This window comes from Eumetopias jubatus, unplaced genomic scaffold, assembly GCF_037043125.1.
Source record: "Eumetopias jubatus isolate StellerSeaLion01/CBP00866 unplaced genomic scaffold, mEumJub1_p1.0 scaffold_16, whole genome shotgun sequence".
In the NCBI taxonomy this organism is placed as follows: Eukaryota; Metazoa; Chordata; class Mammalia; order Carnivora; family Otariidae; genus Eumetopias; species Eumetopias jubatus.
In genome coordinates this window covers 67,731,739-67,750,345 of record NW_028274822.1, presented here as the reverse complement: position 1 = coordinate 67,750,345, position 18,607 = coordinate 67,731,739, and the positions used below count along the sequence as shown (strand labels likewise).

The following is an 18,607-nucleotide window of genomic DNA, read 5'->3' as shown; positions in this document are numbered from 1 at the left end:
TCAAAGAACATTAAAAGCAGCTTGCCTAAATAGGGAGAGAGAGCCATCATACTGCTAGAGGAGAGGATTCCAAATCAGAACCCCTCCACAGACACATTCCATAAAAGTTAGACAAAGGACAATAAATGCAAAACTAACACCAAGAGAAGAAAACAAAGGCAAATACACTTTTTATCTATCTGTTGACATGCTTCTTGTCTGCCTCCCTTCTAAAATAGAGGTTTGGCCAAAGGGGGCCTCTCTCCCCTGCCCAGTGCCAGGCACACTACAGGAACTCAATCCATGTATGTGGAATGAGTGGACGAATATTCTTCTAGTCTTGGAAAGGCTACCTAACCATAATGAACAAAATCACAAACTTTTAAAAATATCAAAAGATTTGACAACATAAAATTCAAAACTCTTATATGTCAAAAAAAAAGGCCATAATTTAAAAGCAAACTGGGAAAAAATATTTGCAACATTTGATGAAAAAAAGATTAGTATCTTTAATGGGGCGCCTGGGTGGCTCAGATGGTTAAGCGTCTGCCTTCAGCTCAGGTCATGATCCCAGGGTCCTGGGATAGAGCTCCGCATCGGGCTCCCTGCTCGGCGGGGAGCCTGCTTCTTCCCCTGCTCACGTTCTCTCTCTCTCTATCTCTGTGTCTCGAATGAATAAATTAAAAAATCTTTAACAAAAAAAAAAAGATTAATATCTTTAAAATATAAAAAAATACTCCAAATCAATAAGAAAACACACCCCCTCAATGGGAAATTTAGGAAAAACCAACAGTCACTCATCCTCAAAATAAAAACCAGGTGCTTCCACAGCACTTGGCCCAGGCCTCACCACAGCCCTCTCAAGTACTGCTCAATGCCCGTCCAACCCATCCGTGGAGCACCCTGCCATACCCAGGGGTTCTGGACAACAGGAGCAGATGGACATCTGAACACTAGGGCCATCTTAACAGGCGCAGTGGGGGCTAGCCTCTCCCCTCCCTCTCCCCACCTAATGGCCTCCCTGGTACACCCAGCCATCCCTCCCGTATGCAGCCATGCTGGACACTCCTCCATTCCCCCACCCACCCACCCCCACAAGCCTGTCATGGTAACTGAGGTCAGACACACCTCATCCCTTGATCTCAGCATGGGCCAGCCTGACACTACTCTGCCAGGAACTGGAACCTCCCTTCCTCCCTCCCACCCTCCCTTTCTTCCCAGAACCAACTCTTTCCTCCCCTTTCACCAGGATGGAGATGCCTCCACTTGCTCCTACAGCCGCACCTCTTAACTATTTCCCAGTTCAAGAAAGTTAATTGAAATGTCTCATATAATGGGAGCAAAAAGCCTGGGAGAAGATTGGGCTCTCTTTCCAAACTGAAGGGGAAGGACCCAATAAGATAATAAACAGAATGCAATTAGTGTGTGAACCATAAGAGACAGGACACCAGACCACCCCAACGCCCCTAAGCATATCATGTTTATCACCATCCATGTTTATCATCCAACCCCACGCTTCCCGAGGATGGCGGCACTGGTGAGAGCCAGCACCCACCCATACGGCACTTGCTACATGCCAGGCACGGTGCCAAGACACACTAACTCGTATAACCCCTGTAGCAGGCCTCTGAGGGATGGACAATGATCATCTCCATTCTAGAGATGGGGAACCGAGGCACAGAGAGACTGAGTAACTGCCTGGCACCGAGCAGATCCTGATGCCCAGTGCTCAGTGTTTACCTCCTAAAGAAGGCAGGCACGGAGGGAGTCGAGAGGGCACATGGCTTCAAACACCACAGTAGTGTTCTTTTTTTCATACACATGGTATTTATTTGATCTTGATTATAATGTATAGTTTGTCCATTTTAACATCTACTCAAGACTTAATTTCAAAGGTAATATAAAAAGACAGGCAGATGAACAAACAGGTGGATCGATGGGTGCCATCCTTGACTATTCTTCCTTCCTTGTCTGCCAGGCAGACATTCCGATTCAAGTATGGGCTCATCTTGAGCCACACAGAACCCTGGAACCTGCACTCCTAGGTTCCAGCTTTCCCCCAGTCTTGACCATGTCTTCTAACTAGCATCTTCCTGAGTGCCAGTAAGCAGTTTTTATTCCTCTATTTTTCTCTTCTAGATGCGTGTTCTTGAGGGCCACCTCAAAGCCTCCAGAGAAGAAACCCACAACCAAGCAAAGAAGGTAAGAGGTCAGGGCAAGGGGGACCGTGGGCAGCACACACCTGCAGCAGCAGCAGCTGGGCCGGCCTCTCTGGAATAGAAGTCATAAACTCCAGGTGCTTAGCCCGGTCAAATCCACTGGTACATAAGGTGGGGCGAAGCAGATGCACGACGGCCTTATAGTCCCCAGCCTCGTATAGCCGCTGAATCTCCTCCAGGGACTGGCACCGCTCCAGTGACTTCAGGTTCTTATCAATCTGGAAAAGGCCCAGACATTCTGCCCGATGACAAACCCCTCATCGTCTCTGAATCTGGCCAGTGTCTGCATTTATTAGACCCAAATGAGGAGTACGAAAGTGGACTCCCTGTTAGTACACCAGCATTTACATTAAAAAAATGCTTTTTAAAAAGTACTTCTATTGGGGCGCCTAGGTGGCTCAGTTGTTAGGGTGCTTCTCCCTCTCCCTCCACCTGCTGCTCCCCTGCGTGCTAACAAATAAAAAATGAAATCTTAAAAAAAAAAAAAGTACTTCTATTAAGGTCAAGTCACTCTATTCTTTTAAAAAGAAAAGCAAAAAATGGGGTGCTTGGCTGGCACAGTCAGAGAAGCATGCGACTCTTAAACTCTTAAAGGGGCCGTGAGTTTGAGCCCCACCTTAGGTATAGAGATTGCTTAAATACCTTAAAAAAATAGCAAAAAAACAAAAACTACCCCAGAAGCAGAGAGGTTCCAGAAAATTCTCTGCCAAAATAGTTGGACAGCGAACCAGACTCCTGGAACCGAGGAACCAGAGGCCACTGGAGACGTGGGTGAGCCCTGGTCCAGAGGCTGACACACAGCATTGACCCATAGAACCCACTCCTCGCAGGAGTTCTGCTGCAGCCCCCAGAACGCAGGCAGCAGGGGCACTGCACTTGGCCTTGTCCAGAAAATTCTGTAACAGTCTGAAGGCCATTCAGCTGATGTGGACATGTCACAGCCATGGAACTGTGGCAGGGTCTGAGGCTGTGCAGTGAGAAGAGGATCAGAACCGGACAGAGCCAGACATACATGCCCTGTACCGCTGACCCAACCCACAGCCAAACCATTACTGCAGGCTTCTACAGCAGTTTCCCTCTAATCCTGCTGGAGCTGCTGCAGCATACGGCCCAGTGAGCCAAGCAATGATCGTTCCAGATCTTGCCGGTAAAGGCCTCCCTCCATCCTTGCCCCCTGCCGCCTGGATGAGCTTTCCCTCAGGGGGGTGTGCCGGGGAGTCCAAGGCGCCCTCGTGCACCACAGCTGCCTCTCCCTGGCCCCTTCACCCTCCCCTGGGAGGAAGGGGCCCTGCTCAGCGCGTGGGCCGCTCTCCTGCTCCACAGGGACACAGCAGGCCTGGTCTAACTGGGCCAACCCAGAATAAATCTTTGACCAAGAAAATACCATTAAATAACTCCCACCCACCTCCTCCAAGGAAACGACCGAATCATTGTAGAGGTTGGGCAGGCGGATGACGACGTCTCTTTGCTCAGTCCCTGCCTCCGCCTGGATGGCAGTGGGGCTCTGGAGCAGTTCTGTGCAGATGTCGTAGTTCTCCAGGGCCTGCTCCATGTCTCCCTGGTCAGAGGAAAAGCAGTCAAGGGACAGGAGCAGAAGGAAGGAAACTCCCTGTGCTGTGGCAGGTGCCTTACCTGCCTGATCCCACTAGACTGTAGGCACTAGGGGGGCAGTTTTGTCCAGTGACTGCAATACCCTCTACAGGGGGCCCTGGCACAGAGCTGGGGCTCAACAAGTATTTGTTGAACGAATGAATGATTACTTCATACCACAATTCTAAGGAAAGGTACCATTAACCCTATGTTGCAGATGAAGACACTGAGGACACCTGAGGAAGGCTGAGTGTCTTGTTCAAGATCATGAGCAAATAAATAGCAGAGCCAGGATTAGAACCTAGGCCGGTCCTAATTCCAGAACCAACTATGACAATCTGACTCATTCTACCACAGTGCACCAGGTACCACCATGTGAGGTGCTGGGTAACAGCCAGTCCATCTGGGCCATCCAGACCAGGCTATGACAGGAAGCCTTCTGAGAATTCATGCAAGATAGGTGGTTTTCCCTTCTAGAAAGCTCTGCATCCATTTGTGCACGCATTCAGGCGCTTTCAGGAAAACAAAGGCAAAGGGTTCAAGACCTCAGGGTAATCCTGAGTGAGGAGGTCTACAGGGTGCACAGGAGATCTCTTCCAGAGCTCTGTGGTCGTGCTGATATGCTGTACAGATGGGGGGCCGTGCTGAGATACCTGAGATCTCAAGATTCCCCACCACATCCCACTTCCTCACCCTGAGACCAGTACCGGACAGGTGCCATGTGTGCACATGCACACATATCCTCAACAAGACATCCAGCTCTCTTCCCTCCCTTTGGGTGCCAGGGAATGCTGACCACAGAACCAACCTGCAGTGCCAGGAACCGAGCCTTCAACCAATAAACGCGGACCACAAATTCCAGCCAGCCATCCTCAAACAGGTCCCGCTGGGATGAGGCAAATGACAGCTGCAGGAGGTCCCCCAGGAAGTGGGTTCCAGGGAAATCAGGCCCAAACCTGCCATTCACCACACCAGCAGGGCAGTTCCGAGGAGACACTGAAAATCATTCAGGCCAGAACAAGTCAACTTCATGTACACGTTCCAAACACCCTTCTGCTCCCTAGAGCTTGCCCTTAGCCCTCACCATACTTGCTTTAGTGTCCAGGAGTACCCTGAGCCCCTTGGAGCCTTATAGCCGCTCAAGTAGCAAGCATCAGAGAAGTTAGACAAACCAGACATAGGATGCAGAGACCCTAAGGGTCCTCATTTTACATACTGAACTTAGTTCACCAGGTAGTGGTTTAAAAGTCAGAATGATTCACATCACCTAGGAAAATTCTTGGGACACATAAAGTGTCAGGTGATAACTTGAGAAATCTTGAGATCCTACTTCCTTCAATTCTGAATAACAGAAAAAGCAGGTAGGTGGCTCCCTCTGGGGGCTCAGCTATAACTAGCTACTTCCTATGTGTCTAAAGGACTTCTCTAGGGCCCTGGATTTTCCCTAGTCCAACAAGCCAACCCAGGAAATGTGCCCACTGCAGATGTAAGTCTGAATTCCATGACTCAGCCTCCCCACTCCTGTTTCCTCCTCGCTGCTGAGGGTTGAGAAAATCACTCCTACCACGGAATACAGAATGCTTTCTACCTGCAGAACTTCTGCCCTTGGTCAGCAGCCACTGGTCCAGCTGGAGCTCCATGCAGGAGAGAGACATCAGCATCATATCCTGCAGGACAGGCACCAGAAGGTCAGGAAGGGAGTCACAAAGAGGCATCAAAGGGTGAGGCATGGGACAAAATGAGACTAAAACTTACTTTGATAAAGATATAATTCTTTCTTCAACCTACTTTCCATTTTATAATCAGTGGCTACTTGCCAGAACATAAAAAGAGGCACATGGATCTATACTGGGACAAGACCTGGGAGGAGCCGGAGACCTGTCTTCAGTCCTAAGGGACTGCCCTATGGAAGAGGCAGCTCTGTCACCTGCCAAATGCCAGGCCAGATGCTGCATCCATACCATAGCGCTCAAGCCTTAAAAGTGGCTGGGTCAGGCATCACCTCCAGAGTCACAAGGAAGCTGAGGTTCAGCAATATGAGGCACCTGCCAAGTGGGCAAAGCTGAGAAATCACCAACCTAGTTTGTCTGGAGACCAAAGCCACTCCACACTGGCTGGGGGAGCAGGCCTAATGGGCAGCAGCTGTCAGGGTGCTGTCCCTGAGCTGTCCCTGTGGAGGGGGCATGGACTCACATGGCCCTCAGGACCTGCCAAACCCCCCTGTGCCCCCAGCCAGAAACACCACCCAGCTGGGCTCTACAAGCTCCCAGGGCACCCTCACGGGCATCCAGCCTTCCTCCTGTAACAGGATAAGGGGACCAGAGCATCCAGGGTTCCCTTGAGCCTCAGGAAACCCCGAGTGGAGGAGCCTGGGTGTGGAGTGCAGTCAGCAGGTAGGCTGAGTATGGGCCAGCCCCCTACTGACAGTGGGCCCCACCACTTCCCTAAGCAACCTATTTAGCCTCTGCACTTCTATCTTCTCACCCGCTAAAAAGATTGGTAACAGTCCCTGGCACCTGGAACACAGCCGAATGTTTCACTTTCACCCACTCTCTCCACTGGCTTTCCTCCATCTCGGGAAGCCACCCCACCACCAGCCTGGTGCCCAGGCCAGCCCTAGAAGCCCTGTCCACCATCTCATTCCCACACTTCCACTTACAGCTCATCCTGTGATCTCTACTTCCAGAACCTTCCACTCTACTGCCACCACTGTCGCTCACCTGGCAACAGCCTTCTAATGGCCCTGTGCCCGCTCTCACCTCCGAGCGCAGCCTCCACTCAGCCACCAGGGATCTCTCTAGACACAAACCAGGTCCCATAACTCCCCAGAGGCCCAGATCCTAGGCCCACAAATGGATGCAGCCAAGTAGGCTCAATGTGACAACAACCCCATACCCACAGAAGGTCCATGTGCCCACCCCCTGACCCCAGCCCTCAAGAAGCCCCCCGCCCGCCTGACCTTGATGTGCTTGTTGCTGCAATCCCTCAGCAGCGGGTTGGGCAGGCTGGTGCTGTGCCTCCTCCAGCTGTGATAGATGCTGAGCACAACCTCCGCCAGGCCCGGTGGCCACCTCAGCAGGAACTTATGGCCCATGCTCTTCAGGTAGCGCATCATCAGCTCCAGGATACCCCCGTTGGTCAGGTTCTCCAACAGGAATGCATGTACATCCTGCTTCTCTGCCCGGAGAGGGAGAAACAACTAACTTGAATGAAGGACCTTCCACGCCAGGGTCTCCCATTTTTACTGAGAGAAGAGAGAGGCAGGGGTGGGGCAGGGCAGGGGCAGAAGCAAGAGAGCACCTGTGTTCTCCCATGTGGTGGTGCTGAGGCCAGGCTGCTAGGCCCCAACCCTAGCTCCATGCCCTCATCGGCTGTGAGCAAACCGCTCTGAACCTCCAGGTCTGAGGTAGGTACTGAAGGGCCAACCTGCCTGCGCTGCCTCATGATGTGCACTCGATAGCTGGGTCGTGTGCATCTGACTTGCAAAGCCAGGCCCCTGGCTTCGGCCTGAAGCACACGTCCTTCATGGAGCACAGTCATGTATGAGCGTAGACATTTCAGCAGACCTCCCTGCTGACCACGGAGCTCAGGCCCAAAACAAATCCAGGCAAACCCCTGACATGCTTTAAAGATCACCCCAGAACTATTTTCCCAGAACAAAACCTAAGCAGGCTATATAGGATAATGGGAGGAAGAATTCCCAACAGCGAATGATCAAGTTGCTCAATTCCTACCAGATTCCATGAATGTAGCCGAGTCGTATGACAGTCGGTGAGGCCCGATGCTCGGGAAGCTTTGCAGTTTGGCTTCTGACTGGACTTCGTAAGTATTAAAGGGGTCATCTTCCTCCTCTGGGTCCAGCTTTCTTAGCCTGCATGGAACACACCAAAATCACAAAAGCCATACCAACACATTCTGACAGGAGCACTTGAATGCTTCCAATTAGAAAAATGAAAGAGCAAGACAGAAGATGTCAATCAGTGAGCGGATGGAGGGGTCCAAAATCCAGGCCTCTGGGAGGCTCTGCCTCTTTCCATGCCTTTTTGAGCTGGCATCTAATCTATACCATCACTCATTCATTCATTCCACCAACAGGACTTGTTGATTACTAAGCATGTGTCAGGCACTAGAATTCAGCTGTGAGTGTGGCAAACCCAGCCCGCAGTAAGCTTACCTTCTAAATGGGAGACAGACAATAAACAGGAACACAGAAACAAAGAGCCCTAAATAAGGACCAACCACCACAGACTGCTTAAAACGGAGGGTCACAGGGGACGTTCTTTGGAGAGCTGAATGAGGAAGGCCTCTCAGAGGTGATAACGTCCATGCTGACAATGGAGGAGGAAAAGGGGCTGGCCGTGCAAAGAAGCAGAACAGGGACAGGTGGAGAGGCACAGGCCAGAAGAGCACCAGGTATGTTCTAAGATCTGAGGGGAGCCCAGCAAGTAAGAAGAAAGCGGAGTGAGTGGAGTATGGGGGCATAGACGGCCCTTCTGAGCTTGGGCCCTCCATGGCTCCGTGGCTCCCCACAAAGCCCTGGGCCTGGGGAGGAATATTCTTTCAGCACCTCCCAAGGACCACATTTTGGCCATCCTGTAGCTTCCCCTCAACCAAGCAGCAGAAACACATAAAACAGGCGCTCTCTGATGGCTTCACTTATTTATGCACACGCACCTCCAGGGTGACTACTCTAGGCAAGATCTCACATTGCTCCTGCCTGGCCATTCGAAGAAGCAGACATGGAAACCAACAATTAAAATAAAGATAAAGAAGGTAGAAAACATTCCACACAAAGAGGGCAAGAGGGGTGCCTGGCTGGCTCAGTGGATACAGCATGAAACTCTTGATCTCGGGGCTGTAAATTCAAGCCCCACGTTGGATGTAGAGATTACTTTTAAAAAAAATTTAGGGGTGCCTGGGTGGCTCAGTCGGTTAGTGTGTGCCTTTGGCTCAGGTCACGATCCCAGGATCCTGGGATCGAGGTCCATGGCTGCGGGGGGCGGGGAGGGGTCCCTGCTCAGAGGAGAGCCTGCTTCTCCCTCTTCCTCTGCCACTCCCTTGGCTTGTTCTCCCTCCCCCCCTCCACCGTCAAATAAATACATAAAATCTTAAAAAAAAAAAAAAAAAAAGATGCATACTGAACACACATGGTTACCTTCCAAACTCCACTCCAGAAACTGTGAAGGGATAAAAAGGTACAGGGGATAGAAGAGGAAGCCCCAGCAGACAGGAAACGTGTCCACCAAATGTCAGATGGCAGTAAGATGATGGAGCAGCAGAAACAGAACTGCTCTCTTCACTCAGCTAAGGGCAGGGGAGGAGGCATGAAGAAGCCCATGCACTGCCATCATAAACAATGGGCCCTGGCACCTCTGAGGAGCTGGGGAGGCAAGGACAAAAAGCAGGAGCACTGGTGAAAACTGACTTAAGGAGCACGGGCACCCAGGCCCCTCCCAGCTAGGGGCAGCCTGGACTCTTCTCCTCCTGGACTCTTCTCTGAGAACACTAAGAACTGGTGAAAGCAAGGGAGGATTTCTAAGCCTGTCCTCCCCCTCCTCAGAATTTGAGGGAACCCTACTGAGCCTGGAGAAACCAAGCATGCACACTCTTCCTGAAAGTGGAATGGGTGCTCCCTTCTCTGGGGTTTCCCAGAGTCTGCACCCAAGAAGCAGCAGCCCTAGGCCTCCCAGCAAGCAGATGTCTATGTGTGCATGAGGACATGAGTGGCCTCCAGCTTGGTGATCCATCCATCTCCTGAGGGCCCAGGGAGTATCTGGTTCTCTGAAAGATGTATATATAAGTCATGGTTCCTGCCTTCAGAAGTTCAGAGGAAAGAGAAGTGAGATCTGTGTTTTAGCCATTGGCATAGATGTTATGGGAAAACAAAGGAGGTGCCCAAAGGAGGGGGAGGCAATGGAAAGAGAAACTTTATCAGTGGTATAGGCTGGAGGTTTGTAGGTTTGCCTGTTTTCACAAACGAGAAAAAGTGTGCATGGTACCTGGATGGCAAGAACTTCATCAGAAGCTCCTGGAAGTCTACCTTCTCTTCTTTCTTGCACTTGGTGTTTCGGACACGGGCAGACCGACGCTTTGCTGTCTCTCCACTCTCTTCTGCAATCTTCTTCCGCTTTACTCCTTTCTTGGATTTATCTCCCCCAGAAACATCACCTTCACAAAGAGTGCAAACTGAAATCTTACAAGGGGCAGGGGTAAGAAAATGCACCACACAGGCACATCAGTGCCCCTAATTTTCTAACTCTACCAGTATGTTTCATCTTTATCTCTGATGTTCAAGAAACCTCCCATCTTTCCTTTAACAAGAGTCCTGAGCAAAGTTAATTTCAAACTCAAATCACTTCAAATTCCCAGAACCCATAAGCCAGATGTGAAGATTACTCTCCACGGCTACAGAACACCAGGGGCCCCAGCAGTCCCTCCCCTCAACCCCCCACCAGCTGGCTCTGAGAGCCTCTGGGGCCTCGGTGCGTGTACTTGGGACATAACCAAGCAAGTGGCAGCAACACTGACTCTGCCCACCACCCAGGACCTTCTGAGCACCCACTGACAGGATGTGAGCAAGAGAATCATGAGAATTATACAGACAGCAGAGGAGTGTCACATATGATCAAGCAAAAAAGTTAGAACAACCACGTATATGTTCATTCAGAAACTCGTTTAACGGCCAGATAGCCTTTTTTCCAGGGACACAGAAATCAAGAAAAGGCTTGGGAACGGCTGTCTGAAATTTTTTTACAACTTGATTGATAGTAAAGATCAATAAAACCACTAAAAAATAATACTACCACATATAGTGGTCACTTTGCCGGCTTTCTTAAGGTCAAATGATTCAGCGTCAGCGCACAGCGCAGCAGGACCAGCAGAGGGCCCCACCAGCTCCCACATTCCCAGTGAAAAGGGCCACCCTTCCCGCCAGGACTTCGCAGCCAGGAATTTAGCAGTCCCAAGAAGCTATGGTTCTGAGCTCTGACCCACTCCCCTCGGGGGCCTCATTGCTGAAGCGGCCCCTGGCCAGCCGCAGCCCCGGGCGTAGGCTCAGCCTCCCCTGCAGAGCTGGGGGCCCCCCACTTAAACCTTGGGCCAGAAGTGGCAGCAAGACCCATCCCTCCAGGGAGGCCTACCCCAGAGCTGACCCCAGGAGGGCTCCTCACCCGCAGGGACGCCGGTCTCCAGCAGGCTGGGACTGTGCAGCGGGAAGCTGGCCGCAGCCACAGGGGCATAGGAGAGCACAGATTCTGCTACAGCCACGGCCGGGTTGGCGGGGACGGGGCTTGGCTGGATCACGCTGACAGGGGCCACCACCACAGAAGACACCAGAGGCTGGCTGGGGTCCCGGTAGTCGGACAGGTCGATCCTCTTGCCAAGGCTGGGCCGCAAGGGCTCACAGGTGGTGAGGTGGTTGTACATGGCCAGCAAACTCTCTCCCAGGCACTTCCAGCTGCAAAGAGAGGGTCACCACACCTGGTCAGCACCCAGCATTGGGTGCTCCAAGCACAGGGCCAGCTGGCCTGTGGAGAGGCAGCAGCAACAGCCCACGGCTGCCATCTCCATGAGGGCAGGCAGGAGCACTCCTGGTTTTGTCATCGTGGGTATGGACAAAATCCTAAATCTAACACCACTTAGGTGGAACAGACCAAGCAGGAGCACAAGCCTCACCCTGGCATAGCCCTGAAGCACCTCAGGCCCAGGCACCTTCAGACTCCACCAGGCAGGCATGAAAACCACTGACACACTTCAAAAACTCCTTCCCTACAAAGCTGATCATCATCAAGTCCATTGTGTGTTTTACTGCGTGCTATGTTGTGTGCCGTGTGATATGTGTTGTGTCACGTGTGTGTTTTATTGTGGTATGGTGTGTTATGTTGTAGAGTGTCTCGTTTCACATTTTACGTTGTGTTATATGTTGTGTTGTGGCATGATATGGTGTGGTATGATATATCCATCCACCCATCTCTGAATGTCTTCCCATGCTCTCAGGCTAAAAATCACACCCTCAGCCTCATGGTGTTGCATGGCCAACTGACCCGGCCTCATCTCACACCCCACCCTCACCCCGACCCTCCCACCATGATAGCTTTCTTTCAGTTCTGCAAACAAAATCAGACTCCTGCATACCACAGGACCTTTGCACAGGCTTCTCTCTGCCCCAAAACGAGGCCCTCACCCCCATCCCAGCCTCTCTGCCTGGTCAATGTCACTCCTCTATCAGACTCTAGCTCCAGTACCTAAGCCTTCCCTGACCCCCAAAGCAGTGCAGACCCCATTATGAGCTCCCCCCAAGGTGCTGTGCTCCTTTCCTCAAAGGGCTCATCAGCTTGCGGCATGTGCCTTTTCTTCTGGGTGACTGACTACCCCTCAAATCATCCCCAGAGAGGGACGTGCCCACCATGCTGAGTCCCCAGGACAGGGCACAGTGTGGCATGAAGCTGGCATCCAGTAAACGCTGGGAAAAGAATGAAAATGGAAGGTGCTCTAAAATCCAGAATCTAACCAAATGAAGGCTCCTGGGACCGGAAGGGATCTTCTACCTGTTCTTTCCCTGTCTTCAGTAAACGCTACATGCACACGGGAAGAATTTGCTCACAGCTGGGTTATGTCTAATGCCTTAAGTACACAATTTCATTTACTCATGCCTTGTCTAATGGGCACTGAATAGACCAAGGGGTGGCAAACCGTGGCCCACAGCCTGTTTTATACAGCCCACAAGCTAAGAGGCAGCTAAAGGGTTGTCACACACACATTACCCACACACCCTGAGGATAATATACAACAGAGATGGTACCTGGCCCACAAAGCCTAAAGCATTTACCACCTGGTCATTTGCGGGAGAAGTGTGCCGAGCCCTACAATAGATTGTGGTTATTTTAAAAGCCTGACCCCTTTCCTCCCAGAGAGGGACTCCACACTCTGCCTCTAGTAACCCAATCCCAGACTTCACTCCAACCAAGCCCATCTCCCTCATGCTTCCCTTTGGTCTTCCCCCTGCATGAGGGCGGCCGTGATACCAGTTCACAGCTTCTCTAGTCCTATCGCCAGGACCCTCTCCAGCCCTCTCCAGCGTTCTCAGGCCTTCCCCAGCCTTCCCCTCCTTCACTGTAAAGGGAAGCACTCAGGGCTCTTCCCAAACTCCCAACGTCTCGGCTAGGAAGCCCACACTCAGATAGGATGGGGCTCCTGACCCAGCTGACCAAATAATGGGAAGGGCAACTGACAAAGAGTCTGAGAGCAGCCCCAACTTCCTGACCCATGTCAGGGTCCGGGCAGGAGACATTCCTGGGACACTCAACATGTGAAACACACAGGTAGTTGTACCATGGATCAAAAGCCAGCCCCTCCTGAGTGTGTGAGGAAATACTGGTTCTGTGCTGGCCCCCAGCGGTTCTATTTCACTATCACAACTCTGTAAGAGAGGGTTGCTCTCCCTGCTTTTAGGAGTGGCGAGTAGCATCCCAGGGTCACCCACTTAGGGGTGCCAGGACTGGCCCCAGGCCTGTCTGATCCATGGTGGGAGCCCCAGACCACTATGGGACAACACCTCTGAGTATGAGAACACTGCTGTCAAGCCATGCTAAATTTAAAGATTCAAGATTCGAAGTCAGATTTTTAAAAAACAAAAACTACACACGAGATCTCACTAAGGGGCTGAATGACCCCAACTCTGGAAGGCTGCCAATACCAGTTTTCCCTTCCCTGGGGGGTCTCTCACACACTGCGGGACTCACAAGGGCTATGCGGAGGCCCATCCTCCAGGGCACCCCACGTGGCCCCAGAGGGAGAGCAGGTGCTCAAGAACCATGGAACCCACACCTGGGACCAACTCCAGACTCTCCATTCACCACCTGACTGCTCTGAACTCCGTTTCTGCCTGTCCAGTGTGTGGCAAACGTTACTCTCCTTTTCCCCTCTGGGAAGGGCAGACTGAGAGAGGGCTTGCAGGGATGTGGCAGGTGGCTGGCATCAAGAACGGCAAGAGCAAAGAGAGACTTCAACTGGGCATACTTGGGAGAGGCCTGGCCTGCCTCTTGGCGGCCAATAAGTGCATGCACGCCTCTAGGTGTCTGTCTAGCATGCACCCGGCCCCCACGCACACCATCAGCCCAGGAGCAGGCCTCGGGGCCTCTCCCTCCTGTGCAGGGCCCACCAGCTGACCCAGCACCGCCACAGACCCGGATGACCTACGTGAAAAAGGGGATGGGCTGCACCAGCTTCAGGTCTGGCTCCTTCTCCCGCATGGTCAGCGCTTGTCGCTTCTTCCGCAGCCCCAGGGCCTCCTCTACAATGGCCTGCGTCTCAGCTGCGCTCACCGACACATCATGGATTGACATGTCACTAAAGTGTGTAAGACAGAGAGAAATCACAATGTCACAAACTACAGCAGAGGCTGAAATTTTACAGAGATGCAGTTAATACCCTTTAATCTGTATTAATTCTTCCTACAAATAAAATAACCCCTTGAGTGGCCTCTAAGGGCAGTAATTAGCATTCTTAATACCCACATACAATACAAGTGACTAATACCTTTTGTTCCCTCTACAATTCAAAATTGAGCAAAGGGTTTTTATATGTATTAACAATATCACAGTAATCTCAGAAAAGCCACAGAAAAATAAAACCTTGCTCTCAATTATTTACAGAGAATTGTAAAAGAATGTAACTTTCCCATCCTGCCCAGCCCCAAAGTCATCAGACTCCCGAAGCTCACCGAAGTCCCTGGTATAGCCAAACTACAGAAAGGGCAGGGGCTGTGAGGCCTCAGGTGCCCTCACACAGACACACGTCCACCTGAGGCAGGCCCAGCAATACCTGCTCTCCTGCCTGGCTGTCCTGATGCCTCTCAGCAGGGCTCTACCACAAAGCCATTTGCTTACAGATTTACTTTTCCCTTTTCTCTCTCTCTCTCTTAGGATGGTTAGTACCATCAGGACAGATATGAACAAGAAATACAGTCTTATGAGGGATAGACACAGAGATAAATAACCACTAACCCCTCACCAGCTGAGCTGCCGGGGCCAAGGACCAGAGGACTGGAGGAGTTGGTTCATTTGGAGCGTTGAGGGAGGAAGGCAGCCAGAGTTTGGAAAGCTGCCCAGATGTGACCTGGGAGCTGGAACATGAAGAAGGAGCAATGGCACGACAGATGGAGAGGTGGGAAGTTGGTCTTCCAGGTGAGGGGCATGAGGGAGCCAGGGCACAGGACAGGACAGGGCACAACGGGGCCAGGCCTGGAATCTGTCAGAGACCTAGGGCAGTCTTCTCCTGGGGCAGGGAGAAACAGGAGGCAAGGAGAAGAACTAAGGGGGTCAGACTGTAAAGGACCTCCTGGGTGATGCTCTGAGCATGAGCTTTGTCCTGGAGGCAAGGCAGGGGTGTCAGGGTCATATCTGGGACACCGAACTTGGGAAGCACTTGGGAACAAAGCCCTGGAAAAGGAAACAGTGGGTGGCGGGCAGACAAGGTGCACAGCAGGCTACCGCAAGCACCCAGAGGAGAGCTGGTGAATGCCAAGAGCCAGCAGGGCAGGGGGAAAGGTGGGCAGCAGAAAGCCAAGGAGGCACCGCCATGATTAGGTACACAGGCGAGTAATAGGCAAAGCAGGATCAAAGCCAGGTGAGGGGGTCCAGTGGGGGCTGAAGTGCAGGGGCTTAACTGCCAGGGAGTCAGGACCTGAGAGGAGGAGGTGCACACGCCTCCTGCTACCCACCAGCCACACACCTTTTTGGGGGAGAGGGGAGTGCAGAACCAGCACAGGAAGAGGCAGAACCCACCATTTAAGGAACATTCGGAGGGAGTCCTTCCGGAGACAAGGCTGTTCTTCAAAGATCTTTTCCTTGAGAACCAGTCCTTTGCTGTACCGGCAGTCCTTCTCCAAAGCTTTGCAGATGAAGTACAGACATGCTGGTAAGGAAAGAAACGATCTGATTTCTGAGTGTGCACCCCAACCTCTGGCCTTGCCAGTTAACACCAAGAAAACGTCCCTACTCTGGAATCAAAGAAATGTTGGCAAACAATAACGGGATGCTGAAAATACTACTACCCACAGCAGATGAGGCAAAGCCAAATGCTGATGGGCAAGGACAGACTGTATGACGACCTTTCCAGAGAGCCATGGGTATTACACACAGACCCTCAGCCCAACAATCCACTTCTAGGAATTGCTGCAAAAACCTACAGGCCCATAGTGATTGGCTATTGGCTAATTGGAAAAGAGCCTTCAAAAAATCAGGAAAGCACTCAGCACCACTAGGGGCGCCTGGTTGAGGAAAGCGTCCCCAGTCCACACACTGGGCTGCTGAGGAGCTGCTGTACCAATGGTTGAGGGGTGTCTTCACTGACCAGAAGGAAGGCCACAAGACAGCCTGGGAAAAAGGCAGGAAACAAACAGGCCACACGGCTCCATTTGTACACATAAAACTGGTTTCTGCTCCCTTTGCTTATCTGAACTTTCCAATTTTCCTCTTTTTGTTTTTTTAACTGTTCTTACTAAAAAAGTTATTGCCTGCAATTAAAGGCATGTCCATCATTCATGTCAACGAGCCTTCTCAAATCAATGATCTGGAAAGCCTATCCTTCTCTAGCTCCTCCAGGAGTGGAAACAGTCACAGGCAAAGCAACACAAGAGAAAAAACGGGATAGCAAGGAGTCACGAAGCAGATCTGCGATGTGAACTAGGAAAGCCTTTGGTATTTATAAGTGGGAATAGCCCCTGACAGACGTGACTGCCATAAATAGATCTCCAGCAGGCCCGGTGCCACCCGGCCTCACCTGTGAACACACGGGGAGAAACAATACAGTGCAGCCAAGTACCAGCTCTGCTCCAGCTGGGCACTGCCACCACTACCATGCCCTGCTCAGCTTCAGAGTCTGAGTGTAGATGGATTGCAAGCCACTGCTGTCAAGAATAACCAGACAAAGAAGGAGCCAGGGGTGAGGAGGAAGGAAAGGGAGAGCAGAAGCAGAGATGTGGGCATGGAAGCTCTGAGAGACAGAAGGAAGTGGTGTCCTCCTAGAGTGCCATGGAAGGAGAGAGCAGGGCCCCATCACAAAGCTCCACAGTACCACGCTGTCCCCCGCAAGGCACATGAAGGTTCTGCAACCTATGCACAGGGAGGGTCTGGGTGGTAGAGCCCAGCAAGCTGCTGACCGAACGGCTGCACAGACGACCCAGAGGCTCCTGGCCACACAAACAAGCACACGGTTTCTCTGGGACCACAGTGGGACACGACAGTGGCCCTCAGAGACACCCAGAGAGAAAACCCGGGAGGCCTGGAGCATCGGGCGATGCTGGCTCTCAGCAGGCGTCTGGCAGTGGTAAAGCTCACCACACTAGCTGTACTACGGCGGCGCTTCCACAGACGAAAGGCCTGGGAAGTTCCAAAGGAACAAGAGGTGGTCAGTGGGCAGCAACCCCAAGCACCCCTGCCTACTCATCTCAAGTGAATAAAAGCCACTGGGAGTCGATTTAACATGCTGCTTTTACTCTGGGGTTTAAATAAGTGTCAGGTCTAGGACGCCTGGGTGGCTCAGTCAGGTAAGTGTCTGAGTCTTGACTGTGGCTCAGGTCTTGATCTGTGTCGTGAGTTCAAGCCTTGCGTTGGGCTCCACACTGGGCATGGAGTCTATAGTTACACACACACACACACACACACACGCAGATACACACACATGTACATTTGAAATCAATAAATGGATGTCAGGTCTATCAGGACGGGGCTCCCCCAGACAGAGCAGCCATTCAGCCCCCCAGGCCTGTTTGCCCCCAAGGACTTAAGTTTACCAAGTACAACTTCTCCTACCACGACAGAGGGGTACAAAGAACTAAACCCGGTAGCTGGGGAAAGACAGGCAGAACACAAGACTGTCCACCTCAGGTGGCCCCCAAGATGCCGGAAAAGCTTCCAAGAGGAGCCTAAACACCTCTCGAAGAAGGAGCTGTGAGAGTCCAAAGGGCACCTCACAAGCACTATCACATTCCACTGGTGGGCGTGAAAACTGGGGCAAGCAGAACAAGTGCCGTGTCCACCGGAAGACGCCCACGGAGCATTCACACCAGTGTTAGGCACGAACTCGACTCTGCAAACGACCCGATGTGCAAGCACAGAATGGTCAAACTGTGCAGACGCACATAACAGACAACACGGCAATAAAGAGGCCCAAGTGATGGCCCGGGTGCCCTCACGGATGGGAAGACCACAGCCCAGGGAGCCAGGTGAGAAGAGTACACGCCACCACCTGCTGCCACCTAGAGGAGCCTCGACAACAAGCAGAGCTCCTCTCTGGCAACAAAAAGGAGAAATCAAGATCACCTCCCAAGTGGGAATGATTGGAACGGGAGCGAAAGCAGCCTGCCTTCTGGGGCTCTAGAAATGTTCTGCATCTTGGGCATGTTTCACATATACATATTGTGCACTCTACTGTGTGCGTGTGCCCCCTCAATCAAAAAGTAGTTGTGGAGAACCGGAGGTGGGGGAGTGAGAGCAGGGCCTAGTGCCTCTCTAAACACTCCACACTATTTGTCTTTAAAAAAGGGAAGGAAAAAGCCTCTGCCAGTCAGTCTTCCAGGCCTAAACCTTGAAAGTGATAGCAAGTGCTCATTGGCATGTCTGTCCTAAAAAGAGTAACCGGGCCCAGCCAGGTGCGGAGCACCCTCACACACTAGACCAGCCTGCAGCGTACGTAGTGGACAGAGCCCTGGGCTCCCACTGTGCTCGGTCCTGCTCCGAGCACTCCTGGAAAGCCCCCTTCCTCTCTGGCCTCAGGGGACACCCAGAGGAGGCTGACCCCTAGAACACCTAATCAGTGCC

General features: G+C 52.0%; 1 protein-coding gene across 4 annotated transcripts in view; it reads right to left on the bottom strand.

Annotated features, from left to right (window-relative positions):
- CABIN1 (calcineurin binding protein 1) overlaps window positions 1-18,607 on the bottom strand; it is a 151,558-nt gene that overhangs the window by 111,564 nt on the left and 21,387 nt on the right. For all 4 annotated transcript variants that reach the window (XM_028094169.2, XM_028094172.2, XM_088019652.1 and 1 more), the window contains exons 7-16: window positions 15,572-15,701; window positions 13,986-14,135; window positions 10,958-11,244; window positions 9,788-9,956; window positions 7,523-7,659; window positions 6,748-6,965; window positions 5,377-5,455; window positions 4,597-4,784; window positions 3,604-3,756; window positions 2,222-2,416 (exon numbers count right to left, since the gene is read on the bottom strand). In XM_028094169.2, coding sequence (XP_027949970.1) covers window positions 2,222-2,416; window positions 3,604-3,756; window positions 4,597-4,784; window positions 5,377-5,455; window positions 6,748-6,965; window positions 7,523-7,659; window positions 9,788-9,956; window positions 10,958-11,244; window positions 13,986-14,135; window positions 15,572-15,701 — 1,706 coding nt within the window. The remainder of the gene's footprint in view (window positions 1-2,221; window positions 2,417-3,603; window positions 3,757-4,596; window positions 4,785-5,376; window positions 5,456-6,747; window positions 6,966-7,522; window positions 7,660-9,787; window positions 9,957-10,957; window positions 11,245-13,985; window positions 14,136-15,571; window positions 15,702-18,607) is intronic.